The following is a 21,170-nucleotide window of genomic DNA, read 5'->3' as shown; positions in this document are numbered from 1 at the left end:
TGAAGATCCTTCATCTGCATAACTGCACATTTAGTGCACTGCTGAGAAAGAAATCCAACCAGGAAGTGGTTTGTAGTTTTTCAAGTGATTGCCTATCCAAACTATAGTGTCTGTGGGGTCATTTTGCACTTCCTAAGGCTTCCACTAGATGTCAACAATCTTTAGAACCTTGTTTCATGCTTCTACTGTTACTGGGGAGAGAAAAAGAGCTCACTCAACAAGTGGACTGCCTGATGCCAATGAGTTGTTTACTGCGCAGTCACGCAGGCGCTCTGTTCCTTCTTTTTCCTCTGTAATGAATATGCTATTGTCCGGTTGGAATATTATCTAATATTTATGATAAAAAGACCCTAAGGATTGATTGTAAACATTGTTTGACATGTTTCTACGAATGGTAATGGAACTTTTGGACTTTTCGTCTCGGGTTTTGCACTCGCGCATTATGCCTTTGGAATAGTGATCTGAACGCGTGAACAAAACGGAGGTATTTGGACATAAATATGGAGTTTATCGAACAAAATGAAAATTTCTTGTGGAAGTGGGAGTCCTGGGAGTGCATTCCGACAAAGATCAGCAAAGGTAAGTGAAGATTTATAATACTATTTCTGAGTTTTGTTGACTCCAGAACTTGGCGGGTAACTGTATAGCTTGCTTTGATGGCTGAGCTCTGTACTCAGAATATTGAACAATGTGCTTTCGCCGTAAAGCTATTTTGAAATCTGACACAGCGGTTGCATTAAGGAGAAGTGTATCTATAATTCTTTCAATAACTGTTGTAAATTTTATCAACGTTTATGATGAGTATTTTTGTAAATTGATGTGCTCATTCACCGGAAGTTTTGGGAGGCAAAACATTTTCTGAACATCACGCGCCAATGTAAAATGGGGTTTTTGGATATAAATATGAACTTTACCGAACAAAACATACATGTATTGTGTAACATTGAGTCCTGGGAGTGTCATCTGATGAAGATCATCAAAGGTTAGTGATTCATTTTAGCTGTATTTCTGTTTTTTGTGACGCCTCTCCTTGCTTGGAAAATGGCTGTGTGGTTTTTCTTGTCTCGGCGCTGTCCTAACATAATCTAATGTTATGCTTTCACTGTAAAGCCTTTTTGAAATCGGACAATGTGGTTGGATTAACGAGAAGTGTATCTTTAAAATGGGATAAAATAGTTGTATGTTTGAGAAATTTGAATTATGAGATTTGTGTTGTTTTGAATTTGCCGCCCTGCTATTTCACTGGCTGTTGAATAGTGTGCATCCCACATGCCCCAGAGATTAACATCTGCTAAATCTGTGTACGCGACAAAGACATTTGGTTTTGATAATGTAAGGAGGTCAAAATAATGAAAAAAAATATTGACCAAATATATTCATTTTGAAATGTTGATTCATTCTTTTTTTTCCCCCATTACCATTCAAAGGCTCAGAAGTAATACAGTAACAATGTTAAAGGTCATGGGGTCAGCACATAGACCACCTACTTTTGGGTCACAACTAAAGACTGGGATATGCTTACTTAGTGGTTAGTGGTATGTGTGTCATAACAACACCAAAACGACATTATCTTACAGTGTGATCTAGTGGCCTTCCGGTGGCAGATTGAGATCTTCTCTGTCCTCCAGTGACAGTGACAAAACACATAAGCCTTGGGCTGCTCTTCAACAGGCACAGAAATAATTAACCAAGAGAGCATCCACACCAGTGTCCTTGTTGTAAAACATGTGTTGGAGTGCACTCTGACCAGGTGTGTGATTATGTAGGCATATATTTATGTGTGTGTGTATTGTGCATGCTTTGCGTACGTGTGTGTGTGTGATGTCTGGTCACTCACCTTGCAGCCCTCACAGGCGTGAACTCCGTAGTGGTATCCGGAGGCGCGGTCGGCACACACCCGACACTCCAGGTTGAGAGAGGTGGAGGAGAACTCCTCCAGCCCTGCAGCCGCCCCATACCCCCCTGACGACGGGCTGGAGGCTGGGGTCAGAGCATCTGGCGAACGAACACGCACACACACACGCACGCACGCACACGCACACACACACACACACAGACACTTATAACCAATGAACCAATAAACCTTGAGACATTGATATTCCTATTAGTGTTTTGACTGTGAAGCCTCTATGCCCTAGCTGGCAGAATATGTGTACCAGTGGAAAGTCACTGGTGTCTCATGCCTTTGGCCAAACACAGAGGAAGAGCACATGTAATATGTGTTCCATTGCATCTCTATAAATACGTAGAGACAGTCATACACACCACTAAAAGTGGATGAGCAACACTTCTAAATTCAGGGGATGAGTCAAATATTGACCCATGATACACACACTGTATCTTTCTTGTTTCCCGAATACAAACACACCAAACACACAGCATTCCAGGGACGGTGCAAAATAGAGCAGCACTAAATCATCCCACATGAGGTGGGTGAGAGAAGCCAAATCAGGGATAAATATTGGACTAACTGCACGTGACACACACACACACCCACAATACTCTACAGTCTGCACTGTAACAAGGAAGAGAATATCACGTCCCAGATACTCAGTGTCTGCTTCTTCTTCCCCGCTCTCTCTCTCCCTCCTTCTTCACTCCTTAAACCACCATAAACAACCAGTACTTCTCTAACACTCCATTACTTTTCCATGATATCATCATTGTTATTTTCCATGAAGCCCCTCCTCCCTCCTCTTCCCAATACGCCAGCCCCCTCTTTGCCTCTGTGTTTACGTTCCAGTCACTGTTTCAAGTCTATTTGCATAATAACTAATACGTAGTAACATATTTGTTAACACATCCCAGTGGTTTCTATTAGACACAAAACAACACAATGTTTACAAAAATATTATTTAGGGCACAGCAAATTGACCAGTGTTCCCAAGTGTTGATTTTTCAGTATAACATTTCTAGTGTTGATTCAGGAGTTCAATTCACTTTCTAAGAGTGAATTTAACACTCACTGGTGTAAAAGAACCCCCAGTGTTGGTGTTAATAACCAGTGCTGAGTGTGAGAGTCTGATTGTGTACTCTCCCATCCATCATTATCATATTTCCCAGCATGCTCTGCTGCAGCTTGATTTTTTTGGTGGATTGTTTTTACTATCTGTGTTTTTGTATGTACATTGATTGATTTTATGCTACACAAAGATAAATAACATTTTTTTCTAAACTAATCCAATCCGTTAGTTAGATGTATTGCAATCGTTACTGAAATGGTTGTTCTAGTTTAAATGGTTTAGGTAGTATCCATTATCAATGTTTCGAACCCTGATTGTTATTCTGAATGCAAGATCTGGGTGAATAAAAATTTGAACTGTTGGCTGTCCTAACTCTGGCTGGATTCCAGTAGGAATTGCACATCACTTTGCAAGCCAGCATAAGGTGACTTGTAAACCAGGAGGTTCCTAACACCACTGATTAGGGTAAAGCCTGGCCGTCAACGTAAGGCCTTATGATATGTGTAATGTATTGTCATAAATTTACAGTGGGAACTCACTCGGCGAAGTCCACAGGATTGGAAATGAATGAATTCACTAGTCGTGGTACCTTGTCCTGACCTGTTGCACCCTCTATAATCACTGTGATTATTATTGGACTCTGCAGGTCATCTACAGTATGAACATCTTGAAGAACGATCTAGCCTCAATGGCCATGTACTCTTAGAATCTCCACCCGACACAGCCAGAAGAGGACTAGCCACCACTCAAAGCCTGGTTCCTCTCTAGGTTTCTTCCTAGGTACCAGCCTTTCTAGGGAGTTTTTCCTAGCCACCGTGCTTCTACATTGCTTGCTCTCTCGCGTTTTAGGCTTGGTTTATATAAAGACACTTTGTGACAACTGCTGATGTGAAATGGACTTTATAAATACATTTGATTGATTGACTTGTAAATATTATTGTAATGTCTTTAACCCAACAGCGACTTTGTCAAGAGATACTGACCTATTGGTTTAATGATTCAAAATACTACATGAGGTGTTATTGCATAACACTGAAAGTTTTAATTCCCTAACACTGACAAAGTGTAACAGTGTCAGCACTAAGCACAGTGTTAATTTAATACTCAAAAATGTGGATTCGTATAGACACGGGCCCATAGTTAGATTTGACACTGTCAGTGTTAATTTAACACTGACTAATTTGCTGTGGGGGAGTGTGTGTCTGAGTCCAAAATGGCATCCTATTCCCTATAGCCTAGGGCCCTGGTCAAAAGTAGTACACTATATAGGGAATAGGGTACCATGTCGAGACTCAGCTTGTGAGTTGAGGAATGTGTGTGGATTTAGGAATTCCTCTGTGGAAGTGTGGGGAAGAGGAGAGTGGCCTCAGGGTGTGAATATGTAGGTCAGACATTCACAGAACAGATAACCCCTCTGTCAAAAGCAGCTCTGTTGCCTTGAGGTAAGGTTAAACAAGCCGAGTGTCCTCTCTTAACCCTCTGAGTCAGGGTGAATTACAGATTAGCTATGTGAAGAGGGGTCCTGAATGATCAGGGAATATATGGTCAAACGATAACAACGTAGAGCTGGCTTATGAAAGGATCACTACACCGTAGGCTACTCATTCTTACTTTAAGAAAAAAAAACCATCCAGTCAGCGGGAGTCCTGTGGGCGAAAACAGCTCGTTGACGAGAGAGGTCGAAGGAGAATGGCAAGAATTGTGCCAGCTAACAGGTGGGCCACAAACAGACAAATAACAGCGCAGTACAGTGGTGTACAGCGTAGTACAGTACAGAACGGCATCACGGAGCGCACAACTCATCGATCCTTGTCACAGATGGGCTATTGCAGCAGACGACCACACCAGGTTCCACTACTATCAGCTAAAAACAAGAAGAAGCGACTCCAGTGGGCACGTGATCACCAACACTGGACAATTGAGGCGTGGAAAAATAGAGCATATTTGGGATGAGCTAGAACGGGCTGTTTGCAACATGAATGTACCGCCGTCCAATCTGCAGCAACCGCGTATTGTCAGCATGGACCAACATCCCTGTGGAACGTTTCTGACAACTTGTAGAATGCCCCGAATAATTCAAGATGTTCTGGCGGCAAAGGGGGTTCCAACCCGGTACTAGATGGTTGTACCTAATAAACTGTCCAGTGAGTGTATATCTATCTTACCTAGAACGGTGGATCCTTCGGAGCCGTTACTCGACTGGGACTGGTACTCAGGGACATCCAAGGAGCTGAGGGCGTCACCGTCGATGGACTGGGAGATGTCCTGCAGCTCCTCCATGCCCCCAAGGAAGTCCCCACACACCGGGCTGCCCAGCACCGAATCCTCCAGGGGGGACGGCGGCCGGTAGTGGCTCGCCATGTCGTCCACAATGGAGGACAGGACCAGGGGGGGGATTACTCATCAGACTGGAGAGACAAGAGGGGAGAGTGAGAAAGCGGGTCAGTTAATGGAGGGTCTGAACACCAACAAGCGTTCCTAATGAAGTGTATCCCTGACGACAAGGATGGAACACACTCTGTTCTACATGCTATTACAGGCTCTATACACACTCAGTTTGCACAATCGATGTACAATAAATTTGGCACAATGGTGTATGGGGCATACGTGGCCCATACAAGTAGGAGGAGCCTTCAGCTCTGCAACACATATCTAGTGACACAACACAACACAGCCTGGTTAGGTCTGGTCCCTCAATGGACTCCTAATTTTAGAGACAGCAACCGGATCCCTCATACCCACTGTTATGGGGGAGAGGGAGGGGGGGCAGAACGTATGACTCTGGGCTGGGCCGGATGAGGGGAGGGGCTGGAGGGGTGATAAAGACCTAATGGTTTTGGGTAGAATTTACCCTCAGTCACGGGGGAGGAGGAGCTACTCCATCTGAAACCAGCTTGCAGTAAGCAGCCTGCCAGGGCTTGACCCTATTGAGGCTAAGTCTAATCTTAACAGACTCCATGCAGTACTCACGTCTATTTTGGACTCTGGTCAATGGTGTCTAACAGTTACATGCACCTTCAAAGAGAATTCCAGCCCCACACCTCTCAATGTATTCCCATGTCACAGATATACCAATAAGAGAAATATATAGCACTTCGTTGAATCATAGTGTACAGCTGTAGATCCAAGTCAACACTGAAATGCATTGCGTTTCATTGAAGCATACTGTGGGTATATAATAGCTGCAGGTCAAAGTAGGCACTGCAGCGGGCATTACGAACAGTGTTGGTTAACCCAGGAGAAATAGAGCTGGCCTCATTAGCTAACATAGTCCTGCTGCTCCCAGAGGTCTTCATTTAGAGGACACCTTGTTTCAGGACATTCAATTCTCTCATTAATATGTCATCACAGCACAGGCCTTCCCATGACATCCACAGTGCCAGGTAGTGAAGAAATACAGTACCTAGGTTAGACTGATGTGCCAATGTAGATCTTAAACAATGAACAGAGTTGGTGTAACAGTACGTAGCAGTTGACACTACCAATGCTGGTTCTGACTGACTGGTTGGCTGACAAACTGATTGGCTGACTGACTGACTGGCAAACTGTTTGACTGACAGACAGACTGGCTGGATGGCTGGCTGACTGATTGAATGGTTGACTTGCCCACTGACTGACTGGCTGACTGACTATGGCTGACTGACTATGGTTGACTGACTATGGTTGACTGACTATGGTTGACTGACTATGGTTGACTGACTATGGCTGACTGACTATGGCTGACTGACTATGGCTGACTGACTATGGTTGACTGACTATGGTTGACTGACTAGAGACATTGTGTAAACAGACACCTGTCACACAGGGTCTCTGGTCACAGCTCACCCTTTATGGTTAGTCTCCACAGACATGACTGACACACTCAATGACCGCATGACCCCCACCAGCAGCTATGCACTCCAGTACTGCCCTACTCCACTATGCCCTAGTCCAAGAATATAACTTCTAAATGCCTCATGAGCTTAGTTCCACTGTCACACCCCATCAGAACCCAACACATGAGCCCGTTTTACTCCATTGTTTATAAACAATGGCATTGTCAACAAACACTGTATAGCCTCAAAACATGGTAAAAAATATTTCATTTTGATATCCTGGATGGTCAGTCCTTCCATCCATAGCCATAGTCTATGAATTTGAGAGTGGTTACATTTCTACAGACCCATCCCTCAGCTTCTTACCAAAACACGGGTATGGTGTCACTTTAACCTAGGCTGACAGATGTGAGGGGGTAGGGTGGGCTGGTCAGATAAACAGAATGAGAGAGAGAGAGAGTCAGATAGAGACATTGAGAGAGAGGGAAGGAGAGATTGAGACAAAGAGAGACAGCAAGGCAGTGAGAGGCAGAGAGAGACAGAGAGAGTAACAGAAAAACAGATCAACATAGGGAGACAGAGAGAGAGAGAGAGAGAGAGAGAGAGAGAGAGAGAGAGAGAGAGAGACAGAGAGAGTAACAGAAAAACAGATCAACATAGGGAGACAGTGAGAGAGAGAGAGAGAGAGAGACAGAGACAGAGACAGAGAGAGAGAGAGAGACAGAGAGAGAGAGAGACAGAGACAGAGACAGAGAGAGACAGAGACAGAGAGAGAGAGAGAGAGAGAGAGAGAGAGAGAGAGAGAGAGAGAGAGAGAGACAGAGAGAGTAACAGAAAAACAGATCAACATAGGGAGACAGAGAGAGAGAGAGAGAGAGAGAGAGACAGAGACAGAGAGAGAGAGAGAGAGAGAGAGAGAGAGAGAGAGAGAGAGAGAGAGAGAGAGAGAGAGAGAGAGACAGAGAGAGAGAGAGAGAGAGAGAGAGACAGAGAGAGAGAGACAGAGAGAGAGAGAGAGAGAGTAACAGAAAAACAGATCAACATAGGGAGACAGAGAGAGAGAGAGAGAGAGAGAGAGAGACAGAGACAGACACAGAGAGAGAGAGAGGGTGAAGAGGGAGAAAGGACGCCAGGCGGTTCCTACGGTAACAGCAGTGCTTTGTCCCAGAGGTCAACCAAGCCTGCTGAGGAGGGCACTGCACATACTGCACCGAGGACAAGCAAGGTCATCTGCGTGCGTGTGTGTGTGCGTGCGTGCAAGTGTGTGTGTGTTAGGGTTGTGAGGGGGAGGGAAGGGCTCTGGTCTAACCCCGGGGGACTGACAAAATACCTCTCCCATCAGCCACTGGGATAGCCAAAATCGGGAGGGGAAAACATTCCAAAACAACAATCTACTACCACTGCAATCTATTACCACTGCAAGAGTCTCAGAAAGGTGTACTAGGAACAAAAAACAGAGAAAGGTGTACTAGGAACAGAAAACAGAGAAAGGTGTACTAGGAACAGAAAACAGAGAAAGGTGTACTAGGAACAGAAAACAGAGAAAGGTGTACTAGGAACAGAAAACAGAGAAAGGTGTACTAGGAACAGAAAACAGAGAAAGGTGTACTAGGAACAGAAAACAGAGAAAGGTGTACTAGGAACAGAAAACAGAGAAAGGTGTACTAGGAACAGAAAACAGAGAAAGGTGTACTAGGAACAGAAAACAGAGAAAGGTGTACACGGGGACAGAAAACAGAGAAAGGTGTACTAGGAACAGAAAACAGAGAAAGGTGTACACGGGGACAGAAAACAGAGAAAGGTGTACTAGGAACAGAAAACAGAGAAAGGTGTACTAGGAACAGAAAACAGAGAAAGGTGTACACGGGGACAGAAAACAGAGAAAGGTGTACTAGGAACAGAAAACAGAGAAAGGTGTACACGGGGACAGAAAACAGAGAAAGGTGTACTAGGAGCAAAAAACAGAGATCAACGTAGGGAGCCCACATGCAGTCTAGTTGGTCTAATACCCCTGCTTTATTATCGCTGTGCAGGCATTATGCGCTGTCTCCACTGCAGAGCCCTGAGACATCCTGTAAAGCAGTCCCCATGTTGTGGGAGAGCTGTTATAGGGGCAAGTTCTAAACATGACACAGGCATGCAGACTGCAGACAGGCTTCTAGTCAGAGCTGTGTAAAATAATTGTTGGCAAGCTGAGCTTTTATGGTTCAGCTGAATTATTGACTGTTGTCTCATAGTGCAGAGTGCTGGTGGAATATACAGGATGGTATACAGTGGCTTGCAAAAGTATTCAACCCCCTTGGCATTTTTCCTATTTTGTTGCCTTACATTAAAATGTATTTTGGGGGGATTTGTATCATTTGATTTACACAACATGCCTACTACTTTGAAGATGCAAAATATTTTTTATTGTGAAACAAACAAGAAATAAGACAAAAAAATTGAAAACTTGAGCGTGCATAACTATTCACCCCCTCAAAGTCAATACTTTGTAGAGCCACCTTTTACAGCAATTACAGCTGCAAGTCTCTTGGGGTATGTCTCTATTAGCTTGGTACATCTAGCCACTGGGATTTTTGCCCATTCTTAAAGGCAAAACTGCTCCAGTTCCATCAAGTTGGATGGATTCTGCTGGTGTACAGCAATCTTTAAGTCATACCACAGATTCTCAATTGGATTGCAGTCTGGGCTTTGACTAGGCCATTCCAAGACATTTAAATGTTTCCCCTGAAACCACTCAAGTGTTGCTTTAGCAGTATGCTTAGGGTCATTGTCCTGCTGGAAGGTAAACCTCTGTCCCAGTCTGAAATCTCTGGAAGACTGAAACACGTTTCCCTCAAGAATGTTCCTGTATTTAGCGTCATTGTTTTCCTTCCTTCAATTCTGACCAGTTTCCCAGTCCCTGGCGATGAAAAACCTCCCCACAGCATGATGCTGTCACCACCATGCTTCACTGTGGGGATGGTGTTCTCGGGGTGATGAGAGGGGTTGGGTTTGCGCCAGACATAACCTTTTCCTTGATGGCCAAAAAGCAATTTCTTTGTCTCATCTGACTAGAGTACCTTCTTCCATACATTTGGGGAGTCTCCCACATGCCATTTGGCGAACACCAAACGTGCTTGCTTATTTTTTCTTTAAGCAATGGCTTTTTTTGGCCACTCTTCCGTAAAGCCCAGCTCTGTGGAGTGTACGGCTTAAAGTGGTTCTATGGACAGATACTCCAATTTCCACTGTGGAGCTTTGCAGCTCCTTCAGGGTTATCTTTGGTCTCTTTGTTGCCTCTCTGATGAATACCCTCCTTGCCTGGTCCATGAGTGTTGGACCAGGCAAGGAGGGCATTAATGCTTGTTGTGGTGCCATATTCTTTCCATTTTTTAATAATGGATTTAATGGTGCTACGTGGGATGTTCAAAGTTTCTGATCTTTTTTTATAACCCAACCCTGATCTGTACTTCTCCACAAATTTGTCCCTGACCTGTTTGGAGAGCTCCTTGGTCCTCATGGTGCCACTTGCTTGGTGGTGTTGCAGACTCTGGGGCCTTTCAGAACAGGTGTATATATACTCAGATCATGTGACACTTAAATAAAGTCCACCTGTGTGCAATTTAACTAATTATGTGACTTCTGAAGGTAATTGGTTGCACCAGATCTTGTTTAAGGGCTTCATAGCAAAGAGGGTGAATACATATGCACGCACCACTTTTCCGTTTTACATTTCTTAGAATTATTTTTAAACAAGTTATATTTTTTCCGTTCACTTCACCAATTTGGACTATTTTGTGTATGTCCATTACATGAAATCCAAATAAAAATCAATTTAAATTACAGGTTGTAATGCAACAAAATAGGAAAAACACCAAGGGGGATGAATACTTTTGCAAGGCACTGTACATGCTATAAATAGAACACACAGAGGGTAGCTACATTTTGGCACACAGCTACTGGACGAAGCCTTCGGCTGTCACCATAGGAGAACACTCTTTGATTCAAGGTAGAACCCTTTTTGGTTTCCGGTAGGACCCCAACATGGTTCTACCTGTTCTCCTATGGGGACAGCCGAATAACCCTTTTAGGTCCCTTGTTTTCTAAGAGTGTGTTGCTACGTTCCAATAAAGGTGACCAAGCAAAAAAAAAATAAAAATGTATGAAATTGTATGAAATGTATGCATTCACTACTGTAAGTCGCTCTGGATAAGAGCGTCTGCTAAATGACTAAAATGTAATGTAAAAATGTAAGTATGATGGAGGCCACTGTGTTCTTGTGGACCTTCAATGCTGCAGACATTTTTTGGTACCCTTCCCCAGATCTGTGCCTCAACAAAATCCTGTCTCGGAGCTCTACGGACAATTCCTTTGACCTCATGGCTAGGTTTTTGCTCTGACATGAACTGTCAACTGTGGGACCTTATATAGACAGGCGTGTGCCTTTCCAATTTTTTGTTTTTTTATTTCACCTTTATTTAACCAGGTAGGCTAGTTGAGAACAAGTTCTCATTTGTAACTGCGACCTGGCCAAGATAAAGCACAGCAATTCGACACATACAACAACACAGAGTTACACATGGAATAAACAAAACATAAAGTCAATAATACAGTAGAAAAAAAGAAAACAAAAAGTATATATACAGTGAGTGCAAATGAGGTAAGATAAGGGTGTTAAGGCAATAAATAGGCCATGGAGGCGAAGTAATCATTTCCAATCAATTGAATTTACCACAGGTGGACTCCAATCAAGTTGTAGAAACATCTCAAGGATGATCAATGGAGACAAGATGCACCGGAGCTCCATTTCGAGCCTCATTGCAAAGGGTCTGAATACTTACAGTTGAAGTCGGAAGTTTACGTACACCTTAGCCAAATACATTTTAACTCAGTTTTTCAAAATTCCTGACATTTTATCAGAGTAAAAATGTCCTGTCTTAGGTCAGTTTGGATCACAACTTTATTTTAAGAATGTGAAATGTCAGAATAATAGTAGATAGATTGATTTATTTCAGCTTTTATTTCTTTCATCACATTCCCCGTGGGTCAAAAGTTTATATACACTCAATCAGTGTTTGGTAGCATTGCCTTTAAATTATTTCACTTAGGTCAAACGTTTTGGGTAGCCTTCCACAATCTTCCCACAATAAGTTGGGTGAATTTTGGCCCATTCCTCCCGACAGAGCTGGGGTAACTGAGTCAGGTTTGTAGGCCTCCTTGCACGCACACACTTTTTCAGTTCTGCCCACAAATTTTCTATAGGATTCAGGTCAGGGCTTTGTGATGGCCACTCCAATACCTTGACTTTGTTGTCTTTAAGCCATTTTCCCACAACTTTGGAAGTATGCTTGGGGTCATTGTCCATTTGGATGACCCATTTGCGACCAAGCTTGAACTTCCTGACTGATGTCTTGAGATGTTGCTTCAATATATACACCTAATTTTCCATCCTCATGATGCCATCTATTTTGTGAAGTACACCAGTCCCTCCTGCAGCAAAGCACCCCCACAACACGATGCTGCCATCCCCGTGCTTCACGGTTGGGATGATGTTCTTCGGCTTGCAAGCCACCCCCTTTTCCCTCCAAACATAACGATGGTCATTTTGGTCAAACAGTTCTATTTTTGTTTCATCAGACCAGAGGACATTTCTCTAAAAATTACGATCTTTGTCCCCATGTGCAGTTGCAAACCGTAGTCTGGCTTTTTTATGGCAGTTTTGGACCAGTGGCTTCTTCCTTGCTGAGCGGCCATTCAGGTTATGTCGATATAGGACTCATTTTACTGTGGATATAGATACTTTGTACCGGTTTCCTCCAGCATCTTCACAAGGTCCTTTGCTGTTGTTCTGGGATTGATTTGCACTTTTTTCACCAAAGGACGTTCATCTCTAAGAGACAGAACGCGTCTCCTTCCTGAGCGGTATGACGGCTGCGTGGTCCCATGGTGTTTATACTTGCGTACTATTGTTTTTACAGATGAATGTGGTACCTTCAGGCATTTGGAAATTTCTCCCAAGGATGAACCAGACTTGCGGAGGTCTACAATTTTTTTCTGAGGTCTTTCTTTAGATTTTCCCATGATGTCAAGCAAAGAGCCACTGAGTTTGAAGGTAGGCCTTGAAATACATCCACAGGTACACCTCCAATTGACTCAAATGATGTCAATTAGTCTATCAGAAGCTTCTAAAGCCATGACAACATTTTCTGGAATTTTCCAAGCTGTTTAAAAGTACAGTCAACTTAGTGTATGTAAACTTCTGACCCACTGGAATTGTGATACAGTGAAATAATCTGTCTGTAAACAATTGTTGGGAAAATTACTTGTGTCATGCACAAAGCAGATGTCCTAACCGACTTGTCAAAACTATAGTTTGTTAACAAGAAATTTGTGGAGTGGTTGAAAAACGAGTTTTAATGACTCCAACCTAAGTGTATGTAAACTTCCGACTTCAACTGTATAGCCACGCAGAACACTGAACATCCCCCGTGCCGTTTCATGCTCTGGAATTGTGAGACAGAACAATATGTCATTGTGAATAGTGAACAAAAGTCAATGCATCTTGGCCCTCACAGCTAACGTCCATTTGGAGAGCATAAGGTGGGGAGTTTTTGAGTCAGTTTGCTCTTGATAGCTAGCAATAGCATTAATTCTTAGTTTCACAGTGTTATCTGACAAAGGCATTGATGTGAGTTTCTGTGCCTCTGCCTCCCCACACATTGTTTTCACCATATCATTTGTGGCCGGTATTATCAAAGTCTCTGCAATAGTGTGCGGTTTCATAGCATAGCGGGCTTAGCCATTCACCGTGGGAATGGTTCAAGTGTAACGGTCAAGTGTGGCCTTTTCCCACGAACTGGTTGAACTTTAACTTTTAGATTTTAATGATTTTCATTTAGACTAAGGTTAACCACATTACAATGATTGAGAGACAAAGAAGATATTATAATTGATTTATTTTACCAGGATTTTGGAAATTCTCCCGCGACCCCATTTTCATATCAGTCGACCGCTAGTTTGGGAACTGCTGATCTGACATTACATTTAATGCCCCCAAAAAAGTTGCAGTTTTAGCCTACCGCCCAATGAGACCTATGCAATTGCAATGGCCAATGTGCATTTTGCACACTTCGTATTTCAAAGCCATAACAAATATCTTGGTTGTAAACATTTGAGTTGAGAAATAAAAAGTATACATTCAGAAAGCCGAGAACCTTCTCTCTAACTGTGACAACAGGATAGCTGTGTTTCCCCCCCCCAACTGGATTTTTAAATGTTATACTATCAAAACACTTTTTTCCCCCGGGAAAAGAGACAGAGTGGCTCGTTTGACACAGCAGTAGGCCCAACTGAAACAGGCACAGGGGAAGGCAGACATTTTCATTACAGGAATCATGAGGATACTGTACTTTACTGTTTGACCAAATCGTGGTTTTAGCCTTCCAAAAAAATAGGACGTTTTGAATGAGGTGACCATGTAGGACGTGCAGCTCGCAACGACGCGACCAGTAAAAGAAAATGTAACTCGTAGAGCCAAGTCAAAGGGTCGCAAAATGAGACAAAAAATGCTATATAGTGTAGTACTTTTGACCAGGGCCTGCATAGGGCTCTGGTCAAAAGTAGTGCACTATGTAGGGAATAGGGAGGGGGGGATTTCGAACACAGCCTATGTGTTTGCAGTGTTTCCTTTTTCAAATCAAATCAAATTTTATTATTAACATGCGCTGAATACAACAGTGAAATACTTACTTACGAGCCCCTAACCAACAACGCAGGTTAAGAGCAGCAGTAAAAAATAACAATATATACGGGGGGGGTGCCGGTACAGAGTCAATGTGTGGGGGCACCGGTTAGTTGAGGTAGTATGTACATGTAGGTAGAGTTATTAAAGTGACTATGCATAGATGACAACAGAGAGTGGCAGCGGCTCGGCGTCATGACCGTGCCCAATGAACAAACAGAAGAGTGGCCCTTATCTGAGCACACTGTTACGCCAGCCACCAAGCGCCCAATCATCTCTAAGGAGACCGGTCAAAGTGCAGTGTAATGGGTGAGATGATAGACACTGCACTGGCTGGGGGGATTTTTCAGCAGGAGTTTAGTAGGTTTGTGACAGGGTCACCCATGTGATGTGATATCTGAAGGTTCAAAACTACAATACTAATGAGTCGTTTACCTAACTCATGTCAAGGCCACTTCATTTAATGTCAACATGAACTCAGTGCTCCCTTTAGGCCTACTCTATGGGTTGAGATGAATGGAGGCAGTAGACATATGTCCCAGTTCTACTGCACTGCAGCTAGGTCACTAGGGCTCCACTGTCTGTCACCATCTCAGTCACTTTACTCCATTTACAGAGTAAATCAAGTCTACATACACTGTAAAAAAAAAGCCAACTTAACCAATTGCTTAAATCAGCGTTATTATTCGGGCCGGGACAATACCAGTACCGCGATACTCGTTAGTAGCGTGGCAAGGAAACCAAACACAAACCAGATTTAACTTCTTTAGGAAAACCGCCATAATGTTGGAAACAAACATCATTATGTTGTCATCCACCGTCACATTTGTTTATTTTCCAAACGATAGAACACAATATTGTAGCACACAATATTTTACATACAGCAAGTTTTTAAAGGACCAAAGAGTTGGGTCCGCTTTGTGTTTTCCTTTTTGCCATGGAAAAAACGAGGTGAAACAAATGATAAGGGAAAGTTAGCTGTCATTTCAGATTTTGATGTGACTGGGTTAGCTGTTAGCTGTTTTCTAAAACCCAATTACACTCTGGAGTAGGGATAGAACCCTCACCGGGTATATACACTGAGTGTACAACACATAAGAAACACCTGCTCTTTCCATGATAGACTGACCAGGTGAATCCAGGTGAAAGCTACAGTATGATCCCTTATTGATGTCACAGGTTAAAAGAGGGATTTTTAAGCCTTGAGACAATTGAGACATGGATTGTGTATGTGTGCCATTCAGAGGGTGAATGGGCAAGACAAAAGACTGAAGTGCCTTTCAACGGGGTGTGGTAGTAGGTGCCAGGCGCAACCGGTTTGTGTCAAGAACTGCAATGCTGATGGGTTTTTCACGCTCAACAGTTTCCCGTGTGTATCAAGAAGGGCCCACCACCTAAAAGACATCCAGACAACTTCACAACTGTGGGATGCATTGGAGTCAGCATGGGCCAGCATCCCTGTGCAATGCTTTCAACACCTTGTAGAGTCCAGTCAGTTAAGAACAAATTCTTATTTTCAGTGACAGCCTAGGAACAGTGGGTTAACTGCCTTGTTCAGGGGCAGAATGACAGATTTTTACCTTGTCGGCTCAGGGATTCGATCTTGCAACCTTTCGGATACTAGTCCAACGCTCTAACCACTAGGCTACCTGCCACCCCAAATTCAGGCTGTTCTGAGAGCAAAAGGAGGTGCAACTCAATATTAGGAGGCTGTGCTGTACTCTACTGGGCTGTGCTGTACTCTACTGGGCTGTGCTGTACTCTACTGGGCTGTGCTGTACTCTACTGTTCTGTGCTGTACTCTACTGTTCTGTACTTTACTGTTCTGTGCTGTACTCTACTGGGCTGTACTTTGATGTCCAAACTTGTAAAACATAGCTATGATTTGTTCAGATTTGGTCCAGTCCAGACCAACCAAATTTGGTCTTGTTTGGGGGCAGAACTCATTAAAATAACAGCCAGTGTGTAGATTAATGCCCAAAGAAGGATATTGCATATTTCTACCTTCGTGTACCTATTTAGGATACATCACCATGAAGAGAATGACATTCATATCAATAATTATGCATTTATATGTAGTACAGATCAGGGGCACGTTAGCACAATTCCGTTACATGGTGGAAATCCACTTCACTAACTGTAGTTGAATAACCCAAAAATATTTATTCAGAAATCAATGTGTCATGTCATAGGCGACAACCCATTCTTTTAGCAGACATCATTGAATCTTAATTCGTTGCAGACATTTAACAGAGTTTTTGGAAAACGAGGACACTGAGGGAAATTTTACTGTTACTGATTTCACTGTTACTAAATGCTGTTACCAAACTTTGCATCTGCATAGTTATTCCAGTAAATGTGTTTTTGTAGAATGTTCAGTGTAAATTGTTAAAAGTAGTCATTGTGCATGTATTGTATGGTTTGTTAAACTTTGAAATCAATGTTTTTTTCCTTTGGCATACATTTTAAGAAAACATTTTAGTTTCGGCGCAATTGCCCAAATCTATAATCCGGAATAGAAAAATGTGTGAAAAGAAACCTTTATAAACAACTTTTCCAGAGTTTACCAAATTGACTCCATATCTCCCTAAAGGTGCGCTGGGATCACGTGGTAATCACGCATGGCAGCTACTATGGAGTATGGGGACTAGGGAATGAGCACCGGAAAATTGGGATTTAAACATTTATTTTACCGTACTTCACACATTTTATAACTCGTGACGACTGCTAAGGCATTCTGGATTATAGATTTGCCTTCAGTGATGGGACAAGTTTCTTGGAAATAGGTAAACCAGAGGGTTGGTAAGTTTTCGGGGGGGACAGAGGGCGGGTACGTTTTCGGGGATATGGGATGTAGCCTTCAGCGTTGGGAGTCCAATGTGTACAGGTCTCTCCTTCAGGCCAATTGTCATGTACAGTCCGCCGCTGGTTCATAGAAGCATTGAGAAATAAAACATTAAACCCAAACATTACATAAACTCCTCCACTGGACTTTGTCTCATGACTTGACAGCAGGTCCAGGTCCAGTGTCATACTGATAATCACTGTAACATTATAATAGGTCAGAGAGAGGTCATGAACAAAGCAAACACATGAACTGTAACTCTGTAACTTCACCCCATAACTCCAACACAGGTAAAAAAAACAACAACAAAAAACATCTTTATAAACTTGGGACCCGAGTAATAACCTAAATATAGAATAATGGTCTGGAGTCTTTCCTGGGCTTACTGTGTCCACGCCGGTACCGATACAGGTGGATATTCAGTTCAGTTGGTATTCTGCTGCCCTGAATAGGCCAGTGTGTAGATATGGCATAGTTAGTGACGCTGAGAGTACATGGAAACGTCAGGTCACACTGTCCCGTAATGCCAGAAATGTTTAGAGTTGAACCAGTGGCAGCCTTTCTTTCCCCCTCTGACTTTTTTTTACCCCTCTCTTTCACTCTCTCTCTCCCTGTTGCTCCAAGCAGCACTTGGTAAAAACAATGTCCTTAAGCTACACCTCAGCTCTGTGCCAAACTCTTGGTGGCCATGTTGAGCTTATTTCCAAATCAGCCAGCAGGATCAGATGCAGAGCAGCGTTACAAAACAACTCTGTGCTCCTTGCAACTGTACTGTACATTTCAGAGTGGGGAAAGACAAACGGCAGAAATCTGTCCCAGCTATTTTATCCACTGGACAGCTGGAGGACTGGCTGAAGAGGAAGGAATTCTATCTGTACAGCACAGTCAGTCACTACACACTATATTCTCCAGTAAGAGCAACACAATAGCCATAGAAAGCCAAATATCAAAACCATAATACACTGAATATTGCCCACATCGTTAGTCACCTATGGTAAAGAAGAAAGTACGTTTTTAACATTCACTGTTTACTACTCCCTCTGTCTTTGCTGATTTATTGTGTGTGAACACAAACTCCCAGATACACAGAGATACAACTGTCATGGAAAAGTGGACAAGACAATTGCACATACCTCCTACCTTGCCTAACTGAGACATAGAGGAGTGTGTCCCTAGCCAGCCACTGTGCCAAGCTGCTCAGGCCTGGAAATTGAGTTGCACAGGAGGGTCTATCTACCAGGACTATTAATGTGTGGATTGGGTTGGCAGGAGCCCTGGCTAGCAGCTGACAGCCAAATTTCATCAGCCGTTGTCTACACGTGCTCTCTGACTGACTGACGAGGATGGAGTAGCATATGTGACATCGATAAGAATGCTTGACGGTAAAGCTTAGGATTTGGCTGATATTGACAGGGTGAGTTGTGTTTCTTCAGAAAGTAGTCATACCCCTTGACTTTTTCCACATTTTGTTGTGTAACAGCCTGGATTGTTACAGCCTACACACAATACCCCATAATGTCAAAGTGGAATATGCTTTTTGAAATTTTTACAAATGAATTAAAGATAAAAGCTGAAATGTCTTGAGTCAACAAGTATTCAACCCCTTTGTTATGGCAAACCTAAATAAGTTCAGGAGTAAATATGTGCTTAACAAGTCACATAATAAGTTGCATGGACTCATCTCTACCCCAACAATTATCTGTGTGGTCCCTCAGTCAAGCAGTGAATTTCAAACACAGATTCAACCACAAAGACCATGGAGGTTTTCCAAGGCCTCACAAAGAAGGGCACCTATTGGTATATGGGTAAAAAAAGCAGACATTGAATATCACTTTGAGCATGGGGAAGTTATTGGTTACACTTTAAATGGTGTAGCAATACACCCAGTCACTACAAAGATACAATCGTCCTTCCTAACTCAGTTGCCAGAGAGGAAGGAAACCTGGCCTGCTGGCCCCCCTACCTCTGAGGAAGCACAGTTCCCGCTCAGCCCAGTCAAAACTGTTCGCTGCTCTGACACCCCAATGGTGGAACAAGCTCCCTCACGACGCCAGGACAGCGGAGTCAATCACCACCTTCCGGAGACACCTGAAACCCCACCTCTTTAAGGAATACCTAGGATAGGATAAAGTAATCCTTCTAACCCCCCCCCTTAAAAGATTTAGATGCACTATTGTAAAGTGGTTGTTCCACTGGATATCATAAGGTGAATGCACCAATTTGTAAGTCGCTCTGGATAAGAGCGTCTGCTAAATGACTTAAATGTAAATGTAAATGTAAACCGCTCAGGGATTTCACCATGAGGCCAATGGTGACTTTAAAACAGTTACAGAGTTTAATGGCTGTAATAGGAGAAAACAGGATGGATCAATAACATTGGAGTTACTCCACAATACTAACTTAATTGACAGACTGAAAACAAGGAAGCCTGTACAGCATAAACATAATCCAAAATATGAATCCTGTTTGCAACAAGGCACTAAAGTAATACTGCTAAAAATTTGGCAAAGAATTTGAAAAAGAAATGTACTTTATGTCCTGAATACTAAGTGTTATGTTTGGGGCAAATCCGATACAACACGTCACTGAGTACCACTCTCCATATTTTCAAGCCTGGTGGTGGCTGCATCATTTTATGGGTATGCTTGTCATCGGCAAGAACTAGGGAGTTTTTTGGATAAAAAGAAACAGAATAGCACAGAGAAATTCCTAGAGGAAAACCTGGTTAAGTCTGCTTTCCAACAGACACCGGGAGACAAATTCACCTTTCAGCAGGACAGTAACCTAAAACACAAGGCTACCAAGACGACATTGAATGTTCCTGAATGGCCTAGTTACAGTTTTCACTTAAATCGGCTTAAAAATCTATGGCTGTCTAGCAATGATCAACAACTAACTTGACAGAGCTTGAAGAATTTAAAAAATAATAATGTGCAAATATTGTACAATCCTGGTGTGCAAAGCTCTGAAAGACTTACCCAGAAAGACTCTGCTGTAATCGCTGCCAAAGGTGGTTCTAACATGTATTGACTCAGTGGTGTGAATACTTACGTAAATGTGTATTTCTGTATTTCATTTTCAATACATTTGCTAACATTACGGGGTATTGTGTGTAGATGTTTGAGAAGAAAAAAAAAAGTAGTCCATTTTGAATCCAGGCTGTAACACAACAAAATGTGGAATAAGTCAAAAGGTATGAATACTTTCTGAAGGCACTGTAGTTTGCTGTCAGTGCATGAAGGGCAGCATTTGGTCAAGGTTCCTCTTTATTCTGTGGAGCGTGTAAATGGTGGTCATTTGTCACGGATGTGAAGTAAGCTCACCGAATTATTTTCTTACTTGTTTGTAGCACACCCAATGGGCTAAAACAATAGCAGACGCACAACAATGAGTTTTTCTCCTCTTCGTATTACAGCAGGAACAGCATGTGCATGAAAACAAACTGACAGACAGACAGACAGATACAGAAAGCCTGAGGAGGCTGAGAACAGAACAGGGTCTGACCTCCTGACGTGTGAATTCTGTCTGTTTCTGAGGTGAATATTACTACTACAAGGACAAATGTTGGGAGATGGACATTGGGAGCACTTCTCCCCACTAGACAGCTGTGTGGGTCCTGTTACATTTTCCAGTATGACATTGGAGTCCTGTACTACCCCAGTCTGGCTGCCAAGTCAGCCTACATGTTTGTTAGGTTGGAAGCTAGGCATGCGCTGACGTGCGTACAGGCCTGGCGACGGACAGTTGGGTCATTCCACGAATAGAGTGCCTTTTATGTCCCTCAGACATTACATGCTGATCAGACATTCCGCGTTGCGTGCGCG

The 21,170-nt window shown here is 42.9% G+C and overlaps 1 protein-coding gene across 2 annotated transcripts in view; it reads right to left on the bottom strand.

Moving 5' to 3' along the window:
• The window catches only part of LOC100136415 (peroxisome proliferator-activated receptor alpha), a 59,647-nt gene that overhangs the window by 17,157 nt on the left and 21,320 nt on the right, over positions 1-21,170 (bottom strand). For both annotated transcript variants that reach the window (XM_014124067.2, NM_001123560.1), the window contains 2 exon segments: positions 5,129-5,371; positions 1,838-1,995 (listed from right to left, as the gene is read on the bottom strand). In XM_014124067.2, coding sequence (XP_013979542.1) covers positions 1,838-1,995; positions 5,129-5,324 — 354 coding nt within the window. In that variant the 5' untranslated portion in view covers positions 5,325-5,371.

This window comes from Salmo salar, chromosome ssa10 (assembly GCF_905237065.1).
Source record: "Salmo salar chromosome ssa10, Ssal_v3.1, whole genome shotgun sequence".
In the NCBI taxonomy this organism is placed as follows: Eukaryota; Metazoa; Chordata; class Actinopteri; order Salmoniformes; family Salmonidae; genus Salmo; species Salmo salar.
This window is presented reverse-complemented; position numbering and strand designations above follow the sequence as displayed.